Below are 19,504 nucleotides of genomic sequence, written 5' to 3'. Positions count from 1 at the left end.
ACTATACAGCTTCAATCCCTTTGCGGAACAGATTGGGTTAATAATTCTGCCTCAGCCGTCAAATAATGCTGTAGAATGTTCTCCCATTCGGTTTGTAGCTTCCGTTGCAGATTATTGTTTGTGATCTCATTCATTATCAATTTCACTATTCTTTGCTTGAATGTTTAAATCGATTTATTAATATTTGCAAAGAACTGAGAAAATCAAATTTGAAAATTTTCACTCATCCTTTTAAGTTCTATTTAAAAACGATACAATATTTATTTTGGTGAATACCGCTAAACGTTGAAAATCGTTGTTATATACGTCTCCTAATATCCTCAAAATTCACTTACAACGAGTATCAAAGCATAGCATAACTTATTTCGTCAAAGTTCACGAACGTCAAGTACAACATAAACAATGTTAAAAAAAATTAAGTGAATGTGAAGCTCTCGTCACCTTCGACAATTCGATGAGAGTATCTATGAGATGTTTACATTTTGTGACTCATGCTAATTTATAAAATTAGGCGAGGTTTCTTTGCAGTGTTGTTGTAATAAATTGAAATTGCAAATCATCTAGATTATATTGTAAACACAGAGAACAGACATTCATGTACATATAAAGAAATTTAAAAACCGTGTGTAAAAATTTGAGTCAAAATACGTTAATACACTAACGACATCTGTCTTGTGGCGCCCCAGTTGCACTTCATAAATATTGCCGTATCGATATTTTATCGATATCAGTGCTTGGTTTGTAAGTGACGAGAGCGCCACTTGCTGGTAAATGACGGTTGCAAGTTTTTACACATCTTTTGAAAACAAGACGTCTGTTCTCTGTGTTGTAAAGTCGATTGAAAACCGCCGTACAAATCTGATTGAAAGTAACATGATATTTTTCTGGGTGTGAGAATTAGGTCAAGCTCACTACTGAAATGCAGAGTCTATGTGTATATAAAGTCGCGCGAAGAGAAAATCTATCGTTTCGGCAACACAGTTTTTGTGCCGTTTGTTGGCAAGAACTGTTTTCACCATGCATTAGCGAATATCATTTTTTTAAATTCTTCACAAGGTACACAGTTTTGAAAGATTACACCGGTGATGTTTTGTTAAATTTAAGTGAACCAGTGTACAGGTTTAATGTTGGATTAAAATGTGTAAGTAAAGCTTCGGAAAAACACATATTCTTTATTACGCTAAATTACAACACTTTTCATCCACTCCTAACATTATCACCTTGTTTATTTACATTGCTCGATTGGTACCCTCGTTTGACACTGATTTGGTTCCTTTGGTTTCATCTTTGCGGGACTCTTATTATAAACATAGACTCTGCTGATATGATAAGGAATACCATGATATTTTTCCCAGTGGATATGCTTTAGTTCACCCAACGGCCTACAGATGGCAAGTTCATAGTGTTGCCTTGATATTATATGCAGCGAAGCCCAACTTGGATATCTATGTCTCTTTAGTCTATGCCATAAATGAGTAATATCATAAAAACTCTGTTCAGAGTAGGTTCACTTTTAACGAAAGTGAGTGACATCTCACTCAGTTTAGAGTTAAATTTGACGAGCGTGCACGGCTCACAAAGTCGCGTACCGACAGATACACGCTCCTTTAATTTTACTCTAAATTGAGCAACTTTGACTCAGTTTTACAATGTCTTTTAAAACGTCAAAAATTGAGTAAGTTCCCGTTTACCGAACTGAGTAACAGTTACTCAGATTGTCATAATTTTCTGCTTTACTCTTTTTTTTGAGTGGTATTGAAAACATTTAAAAACGTTTCGTTAAAAATAAGTCGTTGTTTGGAAAAACGTGTTGTATTGTTGTTTGAAAAAAGTGTTTTTTATTTGTGTTTTTGAGTTCCTCCAGATATGAGAATGGTTCAATGAGTATAAAAGAGAGGTGAGGAGAAAACCTACTAACACTTGCACGCGCCCCTCTGCTTGCCCCCTTCTGCCAAAAGATGATGCCAAATAGTGACGTAGCTATTTGAGTTTACCATTGAGTTCGTCTAGTTGTTTACATTTGAAGCATTTACTAATACTAGGAAAATGCACTCTCCTCCTCACCTCTCTTTTATGCTCATTGAGAATGGTTATGGATTTTTTGGCATGTGTACTATTCAAAACCTCAAGGCACAGTTCCCGGGTAACAGTGAACCGTATTGCTGCGGTTTTTAATGAAGCTGCTAAGGCAGAAGATACACTTATGATTTAATAAGGTATGTTTTTTTATTAAATATATGTATATGCAAAATACAAAGATTTGAAAAAAAAACTTGTGATTTTGTTATAATTGTATGCAACAATCCTCTGGCAATTTCATTCATCAAAGGGCTCAAAACTCAAAACGAGCAAACTGAGTAGCCTTCACTCAGTTTCATTTTAGAGCGGTTTTCTAAGAAGAGGGTGATTCCTACTCAATTTCTGACACATGGTGACTTTACCCACAAATGAGTGATATCATAAAAACTCTGTTCAGGGTAGGTTTACTTTTAACGAAAGTGAGTGACATCTTACTCAGTTTAGAGATAAATTTGACGAGCGTGTACAATATCGCCCAGTGCTAAGTCAAAGTTAACGTGTGTAAGCAGCTCTTGCCATGGGAAATTTATTTGAACATCTTAAAAGTCTTTTTGATTATGAATTGTTTTCTAATGTGAAAATTTTGGTAAACAAAAATGTGTGATGTTTGGTTTAAAATTATCTCAATCTACTTATAGGCAAATCTGATACTAGCTGTTTATGAAAACAACAGAGGAATACTAACTCCGCAAGAGTATTTCTGCGTGCTTATATATTACGCCGAATCTCTTTTTCATGAACATCAATATCGAGAAGCAGAAGGAATATTTAAACAAGCATTGCAAGCAAGACGCATTTTACCAAAACCAAAATCACTTGGAAACAAAACTGAAGGAAATTGTTCAGATGTTTTTTCGGAAGTGGAAATCAAGTTCAAAACAGCGAAATGCATGATTGAGATAAAACGATTTCGCGATGCAATAGCTACCTTACAATCGCTTTCTATTAAGCAGCGTACTCCTAAAATCAATATGCTTCTCAGTCGGTTATGTCATAATCATGGACATGAAAGAACTGCCATCGGAACCTATAAAGAGGTATTGAAAGATTGTCCTCTAGCTTTTGAGGCTATTGAAGGTCTGCTTGCGCTTGGAACTAACGGGATAGAAGTTAACACGTTAGTACTAAATGCAACTCTTGCACCTCAGTGTAACGATTGGCTAAGTTATTGGATTAAGGCACATGCTCATATTCATAGCAGGAAGTACTCAGAAGCTGTTCAAACGCTGTGCTGGATTGAATCAAATACTGTTTTGTCAAATTATCATCAATTGTTAGTGTTAATAGGAGAGTGTTATTATTTTAATGGAGAATACGATAACGCATACAGTTATTTGAAAAGAGCTCATAATCAGTATCCGTATATGAAAAATGGAATACAAATTCTGGCTGTTCTCATAACAAAAAAAAAGAAAGTAAATGAATTGGAAAAGATGATAGCACCAACTTCTACCTTCCCTTATGAATATTCATCAGAAATGTGGTTTGTGATGGCACAATATTTATACGCCACTACCAAGTATGACAAAGCAGTTTATTTTGTGCAAAAAGCGTGTTTTTTGAATCCCAAAAACGCTGAAGCTTTAATACTAAAAGCGGAAATTCTGCTTCAACTCAAGAAACATCAAGAAGCAATAGCTCATTTACGATTTGCACAACAATTTGCGCCTTATCGGTACGAAGTACACAAAGTGTTAGTTGAAACATACATCAACATGAACCGTTTTCGTGAAGCTCAAACTCAAGCGTTAAAGGCATTAAAAACCATAGGAGAAACACCTAGATTGTTGGTGGTGAGTTTTTCGTTTCTTATGTGTTGACCATTGTCACTATATTAAAGTATTTTTTTTTTAAAGGGGGGTTGTTAGTAACTTAAGTATTTATGATAAATATTAGTAAATAATGAGTATGAAAATTGGAAAATTAAAAGTTTGCAATTTCGCAACCAAACCTTTATCCCAAAAACTGTCGAATGCTTTTTCTATGTCTAAAAGAGCTGCTCCAATGGAATTATCTTCAGATTTGTTAGCTCGTATTACATTAGTAACTCTGAGCAATTGATGAGTAGTGGAATGCCCATGGCAAAAACCAAACTGTTCATCTGCAAAAATTGAATTTTCGTTGATGTGTAACATCATCCTGTTAAGAATAACAGTTTGTTTATTGAAGAAAGCAAACTGATTGTTTGATAACTAGAAACTTTAGCTGGATTCTTATCCGGCTTTAAAATTGGAGCAATTTTTGCATTTTTCCATAATTTGGGAAAATATGCAATTTTGAAACAAAAATTGAAAATTTTTACTAAAAAATCTATTGTACTATCAGGAAGATGTTTGATTAATATGTTGAAAATTCCATCGTTACCAGGTGCTTTCAAATTTTTGAACCCTGAGCTTGGTGGTTAGCCTATAGGGCGCGTACTCCCGGGTGGCGGATGGGAGTGGGAGATGAAGAGAGTTGGCCATCTGTTACTTTTCCTTTTTCCTATTATGACTTCTCTTGGTTATCTCCTATGTGGGAGAATTCCTCTACTCATTAAAATATGCTTTTATTTTACAAAAGGCTAGTTTTAAAGAATGGATCTCACACGTGGACCAAACCACCGTTGTGTTGTTTTTGTTTTTTTTTTCTTTTTTTCTCTCTTTTTTTTTCTTTCTATATTCTCTTTCTTTTTTTTCTACTTTTCCTTAGAAATAAATCGTCGGTTAGATTTGGTGTTGGCGCGGCTTAAAATTTTGCAATTTTGAGTTTTCGATGGCAAACGATGCTAAATACGATTAAATTTTATCTCACAAAGACCCGTTTCAAAATTCACAAAAAATCCAGAGTTTTAAGGAGATGTGCCTTTATAGCTCAAATTTAAAATGTTCTAAAAAGACCACAAAATGAGATTACAGCTCGTATAACTTGCTCATTATCGACCTGAACAGGTTCAATTAAAATAGGAAGTCTTAAAATTTAAAGTTTTCACGGAAATGAAAAAAGTTTTCGACGTTGATTCTCAAAAACGGTTTACTCGAAGCTGTGAGTTTTGAGTTGTTGAGTTCATAAAAATATACAAAATATATGTTGTTGATTTCATACTGACATTACTGAAGTCTTTATACAGGGAATAGCGCGTAAAACCGCATAAATTCCGGAAACCGCGTAAAAAAGCGTAGAAAAACGGTGTAAGGGGAAACATTATGCCTCTGCCATGCTGGATGCCGATCCGGGCGGTCGGGCGGGTTTCTAGCCGCGGGTAAATAAACAGCCGTAAGTAGAGCTGTTTATTGGCCTACGGCAGGAGTTTCGCCCGATCGCTCACGTTGGCGTTCGGCCTGGCAGAGGCCTTAGTGTACCATTATTTATTATATCCTTTTTTCTCTTTTCTCTTCTATACAATAATGAGCCAGACATTATTATTATTATTATTATTATTATTATTATTATTATTATTATTATTATTATTGTTATTTTAATATTATTATTATTTATATCAAATTTTTTAAATGCATTACAAGTGCATACATCCCAACCAATGTCTTATTATGTATGGCTAGTGATTTACTGGAAATGAGATAGTGGAAGTGCTTGAGGGTTGCACGATATCATGCTCAATTACAATGATTCGTGCAAAAATCTAGTATTGCCGTTCTGTCTTAAATCAGTAAGTTGGACAATACTGTTTTGATCCGCCTGATCGCTTTTATGTTTCATCTCCACTATTCTACTAGTATAGCATGGACGGTGTATACACTGGAGACCTGGCCCTAGGCCCCCTTCTGTACTACACAATTACAATTACAATTACAAAAACTCCATCGTCACCAAGTGCTTTCAAATTTTTGAAATCTTCAATAATCGATTTAACCTCATTCAAGTTAGTTCCAATTATTCCTGCAGATAAAATATTCTGGGAAGAAATTAAATTAGTGGTGGTGACTTTATTTTCAATTGGACTCACAAAATTCAAATTTGAATTTTGAACACTCTCGAACTGCTGAGCAAGTTTTTGAGCTTTTTATTCATTGTGTGTATACAAGAAAACGTTCACCATCTTGTAAAACTGGAATAATCTTTGAAGGTTTCTTAAGGATCTTCGACAACTTCCAAAAAGGGTTTTGAATATGGTTTCAATTTTTCAACCTTAGCCTCAAAATTTTGATTTCTCAGAGAAGTAAATCTATGTTCAATCTCTTTTTGTACACCTTTATAAATAGTTTAAAAAACAGGGTCACGAGGACGTTGATATTGACGTCTGCGGACATTTCTCAAGCGAATTAGTAGTTGAAGATTTTCGTCAATTATTGGTGAATCAAATTTCACTTGAGCCTTTAGAACAGAGTAATTCCTGGCATCAATAATTGCACATTTCAATGCTTTTAAAGCGGAATCAGTATTCACTTCGTTTCAAAACTAGCTCATTATTGAAATTACTCTCAATATGGGTTTTATATCTTTCCCAATTAACCTTCACTACATCAATTCACTACATACATGACTTTGATCTGTTAGTACTAAATCGATTGTTGATGGATTTCTTACAGAAGAAAAACATGTAGGACTATTCGGAGACAAAATAGAATAGTATCCTGAGGAACTCAGCGCGTGCGTGTCCACTGGAATGGTAAATATGCTGTGGCAATAAATAAAATCCCAAGTTCAGTTTGAACTTCAATTCCCAAAGTTTCAATAACTTTCGTCTCAATATGGGGAAGAGCGCGATGTTTGATTCGGCGATGGATTACAATTGCATCTCCACGTAATTGAGATCATATTTTAATTTAATGTTAGGCTTCAAAAATGTTTCAGTAATCATTGCAATGTGCACATGATTTACTGTTAAAAAATTAGGAAGTTCATTATCATTGGCTTTCAATGAGCGAGCATTCCATTTTAAATAAGAAACAATTTTAAGTTTTAAATTTGTTCCAATTTGAATTGCTTCAAACATGGAATTTACCTGCAATATGGCGTTCATAAGATCGAACATTGCCTGTTGCAGAAAAAAAAGTTTACCTGGCGTAATGGGTCCTAGGCAGTTGGCATTAGAGAAAATATTTTTTTTCGAACTGGAGGACGGCAATGGGGAACTAAATTGTCCGAGCGAGGCGGCAAGGCAAATTTTGGTGGAAGATTTGTTAACTCAATTAGTTCTAAATAGAACTGGGTGGGTTGCCTCCACTCTGGTTAGACGGTGGAATATATTGGAATTAAACTCCAATGCTCGCTATCAAACTTGTATTTTCCTGTTTCTCTCTGCTTCTATGATTTTCTACTTCTTCTGCTTCTTCTACGAAGTGAACAACTGGGCATTGGGCAATCAAAACAAAACTGATGACTGACACTTTCCAATCCTCACCACGGGTTTCACTCGTTGCCGTCGATGGGTAAAACTGTACTATTGAAAAGTACTATTGTACTATTTGAAAACGATGCACTGTACTATTTAAGAACGATGTTCTGGACTTTTAAAACAACCGGCGGATTTTTGGGAGAACTACAGGGCTAGTAGCGAGTCACTTTTTAGTGACTTTGTCACTATTTTGAGCCTAGTCACTAAAAAGTCACTATTCACGCTAAAAAGTCACTAAAGTCACTATTTTACGACAAATTGGTCACTAAAGTCACTTTTTTGCTTTGAATGTATAAATTAACTATTGTTGTATTGCAACATACTTTAGAAAGCTTGCCTCTCATTTACAGGATATTTGGACAGTTCGGTTTGTAAGGCATTTTTTGTTAACTTTTCAATCATAGAAGTTTCATGCCAGGCAATGTTTTCAAATTTCTCATCGAAGTGAACAGTGCTGAATAGTTACGAGCGAATTGTCTAAGAGCTACACTGCCGTTCCAAGCATAGTTGTCCCATGTTCTACACAAACCTTATGTACGCTGGGACAACTATGCTTGAAACGGCAGTACAAAGGAATGTAAAGGTTTATTCTACAAGCTACTCGCGTCTTAAACCAGTGTTGTGCGTGAAATTCCGTTTGTAGTTTGGTTTGCTTGTCTCAAATCAACTGTTCCTCCTGGTTGAAGTGGATTCAAAAATTTCGAGCTTATATTGTGCATAGTCGTGTTGAGGTCTCAATTCGTAGGATTTTGCTTTCAATCATCCAAACCTACCTGTGTTTACCAGATACCATTTCGAAATTCCGTAATGATAACCCGTTCTACGCATATTTGTCCCATGCTCCAGATCAAACAAACGAGTGTTTAGTGGGACGAATTTGATTAGAAAATGTCAAGTGGGTTAAATATGCGTGGAATATCATTGATGGGACAAACAGGCTTAGCTAGAACATATAGTAATTAGCTCTGAAGAGTTTTCGAAGACACGGGTTTTTTCAAAACTACCGTTTTATAATAAACAGTATTAAATTCGGCGTCTTTGTTAATGAAAATCAGAGGAAGTTTACTCGCTTGCAAATTGCTCCCGAGACCATCACTAAAGCTGTACTCTGCAATCGAGGAACACTCCTTTAGAACTCTGAAATGTCTCTGGCTGCTGCCCACATTCGATTGTTTTGTGTAACCAGTCACACTCCAGGCCAAATAGTTTCTCATCAGAAACAATGAACTCGCGAACAGCGAGTTGTGAAAGTATCATTTTCACTCTATCGAGCCTCTTTTTCTAAAAGAATCGGCCAAAATATTGTGGACCGATTCAATAGATATACTCAGATGGGTGGGAATTACAAACCGAACGTTATCATTTCGCCGGACACACTTCTTTATAACAGTCACAATTTTACGACTTGCGTTATCCTTGCTGATCGTGGCCGACAGAATTTTCAACGATCCCCCAAAGAGAATGTTTCCTTGTTTTTTTCGATGGTTTAATAAACGAAATCTCGCCTAGCTAAATACAACTGACAGACCACCAACACACCAATGCGTATTCGAGAGTGCATACATTCGTTCACGTACTTTCATTAACACTTATAACTCGAAAACTTGTATTCGAATATATTGAACAAGGTGTTATTACAACCATTTCAATGTGAAATTATGATACAAATTTTAGTTAGACTTTTTTCTATGAGAACAAATCATTGCACATCCTATGTTCTAAAGACATAAATTTCAGATTAAATTTAATTCATTTATGGTTCAACAATAAATTTCAAAACCCTCTTGTATATTTTTGGTCACTATTTGGTCACGATGTAGTCTCTATTTGGTCACTATTTAGTGAAAAAAGTCGCTAAAGTCACCATTATTTTGCTCCAAGTTCGCTACTAGCCCTGGAGAACTAGGACGGGAGTTTTCTCATTTAGTGGTGACGGAGTTGAGTTGTCCTTTAAGCTAATCCGGTGAGCCGAACTGAAGTAGACCAGTCGCTTCGGAATGCTAAATAATAATTACTTCTTTATTGAAAATTTATTGCTTTTATAGGCAAATGCAATTGCCGAAATGCTCAACTCTATGAGTGTACATGTATGGCCAACTTGGGCTCCTACTGAAAACAGCTGGAGTGACGAGCATCAGAACCAACGCAACGCTGCATTTTGCGTGCTGTTTGAATCGGGCACCAAGCGTTGCAGTACACTCGCTACCTTGCGGAGTGTAATGTAACGCTTAGGCAACAGGCGTTCAGTTAAACACAGCTGAGTGTGTAACGGAACTTACCTGCGCGGGTCAATGATTTAATTTAATTTTATTTGTTTATAGTTTACGGTGCCGTACGAAAGAGTTAGTATACGACAGAACGGATACCTTGTTGATCGGGCGTCGATAGCGGGTATAATTGGAGAAGACATCAACTGCTCGTATTAATCCATCATTCCCAGGATAAACTGCTTCAATACGACCAAGTTTCCAGTTGAGAGGCGGTTGATTTCGCTCATGGAGTAGGACGATCATACCAACTCTAACATTAGAGATCTGTCGTAGATTCTTCCTCCGTGGCTGCAGGGTGTTCAAATAATCTCGACTCCAAGCACGCCAAAAATGTTCACGAAGGAGCTGTAAATGTTGCCATCGTGTCAAACGGGGTGCCTTCAGGGATGCCACATATACAGATTTTTCTGTATTTTACTGATTTTTGAACTGAAAAAGCAATGAATCTGTGTTACAGAATTACAGAATATTGCCAAAAATACAGATTTTACAGATTTTTTTGCTATCCCGAACAAAACTAAATTTTTTTTAATCAATTAGCATTTATTTGACACGGCACAATACATATTTATGTTTTACGGAGCCAATTATTTCTAGTGTCTTACTTTACGAAGTATTTTATAAACTAAGAGCAAATTTTTTATCCTTGCTGCCGACTACGAGCTAAAATTAAATCTAATTAAATCATGTCAACATTTTGTTTCTGATCAGTGGTTCTATGTTTTTGTTCGTTGGTGTTCAAGTAGCCATATGGTGTGTGTCACTGAGTCACTATATCATGGAAGGCCTCGGGTTCTCGGTCCTGACGAATTCGTGTGGGGTTCAGATGATAATTCCAATATCGAGGTCCAACGTGTTCTTGTCTTTTTGTTGAATGTAGACGGAAGGGAGTGGGACTAGACTGGGCATGGATGGATTTAGGAAAACGTATATGAGGGACATGTAGGGTAAGTCACGGCTCGCCAAGACATCACGATTAGGAACAGCTAGTAGTCTACCTCCAGCCCGGAGGGAATCTATCAATTTAGACCTAGCGTCACGATGTACAAGACATGACCAAACAATATGCTCTATGTCGTGATAACCTTCACCACAGGCCAGATACCGCTTTCGCTGACCCAATACGACCTACCCAAATCTCGACCTACATCCAACCCCTTGAACCACAGGTTCGTCGATACCTTGGGTATAATGGAATGTAACCACCTTCCCAGTTCCCCTTTGGTCCAAGGACTTTGCCAATTGATGATGGTATTCTGACGTACAAATGCGAAAAATTCATTAAAAGCAATTGGTCTTTCATAAATTTCACCGTTTGTTGCGGCCATCTTAGCCAAAGAGTCCGCTTTCTTATTGCCCGGTATCCAGCAGTGAGAAGGGACCCACACTAAAGTAATCTGAAACGATTTTTCGGATAAAGCACTCAGGTGTTCCCGTATTTTCCCCAAGAAATACGGAGAGTGCTTAACATCCTTCATCGAACGGAGAGCCTCAATAGGACTGAGACTGTCCGTAAAGATGAAGTAATGGTCCGTGGGCATTTTTTCGGTAGTCCCTAGGGTGTATTGAATTGCAGCTAACTTGCGTAAACAGAAGCATAGGATTATCGAGCTTATGGGAGACGGTTAAATTGTTATTGAAGATACCGAAGCCAGTGGACCCATCGAGAAGTGATCCATCAGTGTAGAACATATTATCGCAGTTGATGTTTTGATATTTATTATTAAAAATTTTGGGGATCTGCTGCTCGCGTAAATGATCCGGGATTCCACGAGTTTCTTCTATCATGGAAGTGTCGAAAAACACAGTGGGATCAAAAGTATTAGATAAGCTGACACGATTTGAAAAATACGAGGAAGGATTAATATTCTGGGACATGTGGTTGAAATACAATGTCATGAAACGGGTTTGGGAATTTTAATTCGACTAGCCTTTCAAAATTGTCAATCACAGGACGGTTCAAAACCTCACATTTGATAAGAACACGAGAAGATAGCCTCCAAAAGCAATCTTTTAACGGAAGAACCCCAGCCAGAACTTCCATACTCATCGTATGGGTCGACTGCATGCAACCTAAGGCGACACGCAAACAACGATATTGTATTCGCTCCAGTTTGATCAAATGTGTGTTTGCTGCGGAGCGGAAGCAGAAACACCCGTACTCAATTACAGACAATATCGTTGTTTGGTAAAGCCTTATGAGGTCTCCTGGGTGGGCTCCCCACCACGATCCCGTTATTGAACGAAGAAAATTCACTCTTTGTTGACATTTTTTCATCAGATACCTAATGTGACAACCCCAGGTGCCTTTAGAGTCGAACCAGACATCAAGATTCTTATGCACCAAAACCTGAGAGATCGTTTTACCCATTGATTGTGATTGGAGCTGAGCAGGTTCATGCTTCCTAGAAAAAACTACAATCTCAGTCTTTTCCGGAGAGAATTGCAAATCGGCAACTCTGGCTCTTGTAACAGAAACCACGCTGTCGTCCGCAAGTTGTCTTATCGTGCATGAATTTGCCAGGCATTCGTCGATGTCATTTACATAAAAATTGTAATTGTAAAGCTGATGCGAAAAGTTGCCAAATCGCCATGCGTAAAATGCATGTGCTTTTCGGACAACAAATTGTGCAAAATTGTTTAAAATTGGAGAAAATCCTTGTCGGTGAAGTTTACCCGAAAGAATGTCAATAGAAACGGAATCAAAAGCCCCCTTAATGTCCAAGAACGCAGACGCCATTTGTTCTTTGCGACATACGCTAGCTGAAAGCAACGCAAGACAATCATTCGTCCCTTTGGCACGGCGGAAGCCAAACTGAGTATCTGACAGCCCAGTGGTCTAAACGACGGAGTATCATTTTTTCCATCAATTTCTGTATACAGGATAGCATTGCAATCGGCCTATAAGAGTTGTGATCAGAAGCTGGTTTCCCTGGTTTTTGGATGGCGATCACGTTCACTTGCCTCCAATCCTGCGGTACAATGTTTTGCTCCAGAAACTTATTGAACAAGTTCAACAACCGCTTCTTGGCAGTGCCGAGTAGATTCTTCAACAAGTTGAATTCGATTCTATCTAACCCAGGCGCGTTATTGTTACAGGACAGGAGGGCAACTGAAAATTCTGCCTCATAAAAGGTGATTCTATCGCGTCATGGCCCGGAGACGTATCGCGAACAAAGTTTTGCGCAGGAACAGAGTCCGGACATACTTTCCTGGCAAAATCAAATATCCACCGACTTGAAGACTCCTCGCTTTCGTTGACCGGTAAACGATTTCGCATTCTTCGGGCTGTGTTCTAAAGAGTGCTCATCGATGTTTCGTTCACGAACCGACGCCAATACCCGCGTTTCTTTGCTCGGACCAAGCTTTTAAACTTGGTTTCGAGCTCCGAATACCGTACATATTCCTTGGCATCACCTGTATCCCGAAAAGCTAAATACGCGTCGGATCTCTTCGTGTAGACATCAGAGCACTCTGTCCCACCACGGAGTGCTTCTGAAACCAACTTCCAATCGATATTCCGTGTGAGGTCATACGGAATATCAACTGGCCGCATGCGAGTTGACCCGTTAGTAATCGAAATAAGAATAGGCAAATGGTCACTACCGTGGGGATCGAGGAAAAAACTAAATTTCAAATGTTGAATTCGATTACAAACAAACTTTTGACCAGAAGATTCATTGAAACAGACGACTTAACTTGTTTCGAGTAGTTGAACACCACAAGACCGATAATGCAGCAAATCGAAAGCCAGGAATCGCATTGCATCTAAGCTAATGAGCTCAATTTTGAAAGCTAAAAGCAACTCTGCAGACCAAGGTGGAGCTACTAATATTAAATTGACGAAAACTTAAGAAAATAAATTTTACAAAAACATGTATAAATATCCCGTAGAAATGAATAATACCTTGCTCAGTTAACACATTTGATTACCGTAAAACGGGGCGAATAGAAACAGTGGGGCGAATAGAAACAAAACTTCCGAACTTGAAAAATGCGATTTTAAGTCTTCGATTACATTTAAAAACCATGCAAAAAATGTTTTCTTCGATAGTTCAATAGTAAACAAGTCCTGCAAACCCATTTTTGGGTTAGCAGCACTACTGTCGGTTTGCTTAAAAAAATGCAAAGTGGGGGCTCAAATTCTGAACGTTTTCGAGTACCAAAAAACTTTGTCTGTGGAAGCCATTCTGCTTCACTTAGAACTTGTTCGTGTGATATACTGGGTCGGTAGTTAAACATTTCAAGTTTTTACGGCGAATTAAAAGATTGCTGTAAGGTATTAATCATCACGTTACCTATGTTTCATGGAAAACTCGCGGTTCTCAGATTAACGGGGCGAATAGAAACAACGCCGTAGCGGCTATTTTTTGTACCAAAACATGTGGATTTGAAAAATGCTATAATGTTTTATATGTAAAATGATGTCTGGAACATGTTTTGTGCATTTTCAGCCCATCATGGTCAGGACTTACTAACAATAAAGTCCAAAAACGTATTCGCTCCGCCTGTTGCTGTTGAGATTTTACGCAAAAAAAACTGTTTCCTTGTCAAGCGGTTACGAAATAAAGAATCAACTACTCTGTGATAAATCAGATGTTACCTTTAGACTTCAATCCAGTAGACAACCACGCTAGTTTCCAAAAACGTGATGAGTCTGATTTATCTGCTGCATGATGCTCAACATGGAGTGACCCGAGAGGTATGAATCAAGGTTTCAGATCCACCAAGACAAAATGTTCCCGGATGTCGTGTCCTAGATGAAACACCGGAAGATGCCAGACCGGTGGAAATGCTTGACCCAACCCCAAGTCCTTCTGTTCCTAATCAGGACTCTAATAGAACATATTCATTCATAAGATAACCAACATGAAGTAATAAACCGAACATTTCCACTATATTGATATTTTATATCGTTTTCTTGCCTCTCATATCAATAAATATGATGCAATTGTTCTGTTTTCTTCAAATTAAAACTAGAATTTTCTATCAGAACAAGGAAAACGTATTTTATTGGCGAGTGTTTCTATTCGCCCCATTGCGGGGTGAATAGAAACACGCAACATTTTTTTTCAATAAAACAATTAATTACTTATTCTATCAAAATGGACGTTACACCCTTAATAAAGGGAGGCAAGACCCATGTTTTAAAACTTTTATATCCATTCTATACATAATAGTATTTTTTGTACACTGCAAGATATAACACAGACTGTTTCTATTCGCCCCGTTTTACGGTATCGCCTAATCATAAGTTTGAAACCATGAAAAATAAAGCTAAAGCAAAAAATAATGATTTGTTTCAATATATGCAAGGAAGATTTTTTCCATTCAACGTTGTTAGTTTGCTTGATACAGATTTTAAATACAGATTTTTTGGCCCGTGATGCAGATATACAGATATTTTCGATAAAAATCGCAGGAGGGTTGTGTGCAAAGCCACGACCGCAAGATTGAAGTAGAATACTTTTACATAGCTCTACTTACCGGTTGTACATTAACCTACGGTCGGCGAATCGGTTCGCGCCGCTTTTCGCGTTTAGCCTGGCAGAGGCCTAATGCGCACGGCCAACACAATAGAAAGGTGTTTTCACATTGAAAATTAGACACGGCTTTACTGGAGTAAGTGTTGACAAATGCATCTACCGCTAATACCGCCGCTATCGTACGAAAGCGCGTCGTTTCATGTGGGGAATAATATCCTCAACGAAAAATGACGCGCGTCTAAGCACACCCGAACTGTTTCGCCGTGCCGCTTCCATTTACTTCCTTATAACATCGGCCTCATGGAAGTACCAGCTGCACCTACCGCTGAGGCTGTTACCATACTGCTACTGCTACCCAAACCTATAACTCTTTAAATTTAGTGTTTTATTTGTCCTCAGAAGAACAATTGTTCAATTCCATATCGGATATGATGCAATCGCATCTGTGTAATATTACCGACAGTAATATTCTTCTGAACAAAATGATCCAACTTTTCCATTAGAGGAAGTGCCGGCTGATGTACCGCAAAAATCTCGCCCGATCGCTCGCGTTGGCATTCAGCTTGGCAGAGGCCTGAGACGTGGTGACCAACCACAGGGCAAGTGATTTATTTAATTTGAAGGCAGCCACAGGCGCAACCCGCTGATATTGTCTGTTACTGCTGAGTGCTGATATCTGCTGCTACTGCTGTCAGCGTTGTGGAGGTCCATCCAGCTCACCTTCCGATTAATGAATGTAGCTAGTTTTCCCAGAAACACTCTTTTATAGCCGAAGGGTGCTACGAAATAGACCACGCCTTTCTTTTCAGTTGTATCATTTTCTAATGTTCTTTAGACGAATTATTCCACAATTCGCATTTGATTTTTGTATCCAGCGAATAAACACCGATGGTGCTCTCACACACGCAACGATTTAACCCCTAACCGTATTGCGGCTTGTAACATCAAGCGATTTCGTTTGCTCGCTGTTGCGTGTTGCATCATGTTGCAACTTGGCAGCAGGGAGACGACGAAATTCTGTTAATGCTGATTGATTGAATCGACTTCATATTAGCTCTGCAAAGTCGAACAAACTGTTTTTGTGAATGCGTTCTAACAGGGCAGTTTGTTATTCAAAGTTGGTTATGCTGATCGCAGCCTTTGCGCTGCCCTTACAGTGGGGGGTTTACTAAATAAAGTAAAAATTAGACAACTACAACAGAATTTGATTGCATCCCGCACAGAATATCTGCTTGTGTTGATGCCAGAAAATTATTACTCTTCAAATATTTGTTTATTTGCCTTGAAAAAGGCCTTTTGCGGTTCAAAATCGGTTGCTGATCACAACCTTTGAGCTGCCCTAACAGTGGGGGAATTAAGATACACGGACAACATCCCCTGTGGAAGCTATTTCACATTCAGTAAATTAGACGGGTGCGACAAATTTAAATTGCTAGGACCCAACACAGAATGCTTGCTTGCGTTGTTAAAAATTATTAACTTTCAATGACTTGTTTATTTGCCTTGAAAAAGGCATTTTGATTTCCAAAATTGGATTTCCTGATGGCAATCTTCATGTTGCCCCACTTCACTTACTTCAGCAGCCTAGAGCCGGGGTGGCTCGTGCCGTATCAAGAATTTTCCTCCATTCTACTCGGTCCTGGGCTACTCGTCGCCAATTTCCTAGACGTTTCGATACTCGCAGATCCGCTTCAACCTGGTCAAGCCATCTAGCACGTTGGGCCCCTCTATTCCTGGTGCCGGTGGGGTCCTTGAAGAGAACCGATTTTACCGCGCAGTCATCCGGCATCCTCACGACATGCCCGGCCCATCGTAGCCTCCCGACCTTTGTCAGGTGTGCAATGGGAATCTCTCCAAGTAGTGTCTGTAGCTCGTGGTTCATACGCCTACGCCACTCTCCGCTTTCGGTTTGTACTCCACCAAATATTGTCCGCAACACTTTCCGTTCGAATACGGCCAGTGCGCGTATGTCCTCTGTGAGCAGCGTCACGGTTTCGAGTCCATAGAGAACTACGGGTCTAATTAGGGTTTTGTACATCGTCAGTTTCGTGCGGCGGCGTATGCTCCTGGATCGAAGCGTCCTGCGAAGGGCAAAGTAGGCTCGATTTCCAGCTTGAATACGTCGTTGGACCTCCTTGCTTGTGTTATTGTCGGCGGTTACCAGAGATCCCAAGTATACGAACTCCTCTACCACTTCGAGTTCGTCGCCGTCCATGACCACCGTCCGTGGGAGGCGAATGTTAGTTTCTTTCGAGCCTCTTCCTATCATATACTTGGTTTTCGACGCATTTATTTCTAGTCCAACTCTTCTAGCTTCCACTTTTAGTCTGGCGTAGATTGCCTCCGCCGTCGCTGAGTTGCTTGTAATAATGTCCAGGTCGTCTGCGAAGCCTATGAGTTGACTACTTTTGCTGAAAATCGTGCCTCTCGTTTCGATGCCCGCCCGTCGGATTACACCCTCAAGGGCGATGTTGAACAGTGTGCAGGATAATCCATCTCCTTGTCTCAACCCTCTGCGCGCTCCGAAGGGGTTCGATAGTGTCCCCGACACGCACACGTAACACATCACTCGGTCTAAGGTAGCTTTGATAAGTCGTGTAAGTTTATCCGGAAAACCGTAGTCGTGCATTATTTGCCATAGCTGGTCTCGATCGACTGTATCATACGCTGCCTTGAAGTCCACGAAAACATGATGTGTGGGCACGTTGTACTCCCGGCATTTCTGAAGGATCTGCCGGAGAGTGAAAATTTGATCCGTAGTAGCGCGAGCTTGTGTGAAGCCCGCTTGATACTGCCCTATGAATTCTTACGCTAAAGGAGATAGACGGCGGAGTAGGATCTGGGAGAGGACTTTGTAGGCAGCGTTGATCAGCGTAATGCCGCGGTAGTTGCTGTATTGTAGCCGATCGCCTTTTTTATAGATGGGGCATACAACTCCTTCCATCCATTCCTCCGGTAGTCTCTCTTCCTCCCAAATCCTAGAGATTACCCAGTGGAGTGCCGTTGCTAGAGCCTCTTTTCCGTGTTTATAGAGCTCTGCCGGGAGCCTGTCCTTACCGGCGGCTCTGTTGTTCTTAAGTGACCCAATTTCCCGTTCGATCTCCAGGATATCAGGAACTGGGACACTACTGTCGTATGTAGGCACTCCAAGGATAACTTCCCTTCCGCCTCCTTCCGTTGCTCCGCTATTGAGGTGCTCATCGAAGAACTGCTGCCACCTATCAACCACCTCGCGCTCGCTTGTGATCAGGTTCCCCTCCACGTCCCTACACATATCTGGACTCGGTGTGTAGCCCTTACGGGATTGGTTCACTTTTGACGTAGGACTACGTCTTTGTTTTCTATACTAGATTACACTTTGTGAAAATGAAAATGAAACTGGCAAATGTTGCGTCAGATTTCAAACGGTTATAGCAAGCGAACGACTTAATGCATCTTAGTCATTTATATTTCGGTGGATAGATAAAATGTGTAACAATTTTTTGATATTATGTTCAACATTGTTGCTTTACTGCTTAATGGTGGAAAAAGGTGAAAAGTTCCAAGGTCAAGCTTTCCCATACATTTCCTTGTTCTTGGCTTGCTTCCCAAGCACAGATAACAATAACATGGACGAAATAAATTCCACTGCCTACATATTTTGACACAACAAAGTGTTTTGGTTTGTTTGTCTTTGTCTAAGCTGCGTGGCCCCGCCTTAATGGTAAAAATCTACGCTGAACTCGATACAAAAGACTGCGTGTGGAAAATTTAGCTTCAGTTTAGTTTGTTCCACAATAGCGAGTGCGTTGCAGCCGTTCAAGCTTTGCGACATTGAGAAACGAGAGCTGCATACGAGTCAACTTCCAGGCACCGCGGAGCATGTTACCTGTATTCTGCACACGGCAGCAATAATAACCATTGTACGCTGCAGGATATTTTGCTGGCACAGCTGCTGGAGGGCACAGCGGAGAGCAAATTTTATATTTTATCGATGCTACCGGTGGTGGTGTGATTATCAGCATTCTGTAGCATACATTTCGAGCTGAAGGTTATCGAATCGGTTCTTTTTAGAACTATAAATGCTTGAAGATAAGAGTTACGAGAATTTTCACAACTACTCCTAGTGTGAAATGTCCATCTATTTCTCAATAATCATTTTTACAATAACGACCAGGGCGCACCAAAGATAAACGGTAGTGTTGCCTATGAATAGCTTATCACAACAAGACATAACCCTCATTTCAAGAATTTTCACTGCTAAATTGAGTGATTTTCCGGTTTAATTGTTTGTTTGTGTTCACTCGAACACCGTTATCAGTCAAATATTAGCAACGAAAATTAGTTAATCT

General features: G+C 39.3%; 1 protein-coding gene across 7 annotated transcripts in view; it reads left to right on the top strand.

Annotated features, from left to right (window-relative positions):
• Positions 1 to 2,532: 2,532 nt before the first annotated feature.
• The window catches only part of LOC129732089 (anaphase-promoting complex subunit 7), a 176,308-nt gene continuing 159,336 nt past the window's right edge, over positions 2,533 to 19,504 (top strand). For all 7 annotated transcript variants that reach the window (XR_008729165.1, XR_008729164.1, XR_008729163.1 and 4 more), the window contains exons 1-2: positions 2,533 to 2,665; positions 2,718 to 3,872. Coding sequence is in view for 1 of the 7 variants with exons in the window: in XM_055692601.1 (XP_055548576.1) it covers positions 2,597 to 2,665; positions 2,718 to 3,872 (1,224 nt within the window). In the remaining 6 variants the exon portion in view is untranslated. The remainder of the gene's footprint in view (positions 2,666 to 2,717; positions 3,873 to 19,504) is intronic.

Source organism: Wyeomyia smithii, chromosome 3, assembly GCF_029784165.1.
Source record: "Wyeomyia smithii strain HCP4-BCI-WySm-NY-G18 chromosome 3, ASM2978416v1, whole genome shotgun sequence".
In the NCBI taxonomy this organism is placed as follows: domain Eukaryota; kingdom Metazoa; phylum Arthropoda; class Insecta; order Diptera; family Culicidae; genus Wyeomyia; species Wyeomyia smithii.
The sequence above is the reverse complement of the archived record's forward strand: the minus strand, read 5'-3'. Positions and strand labels throughout refer to the sequence as shown.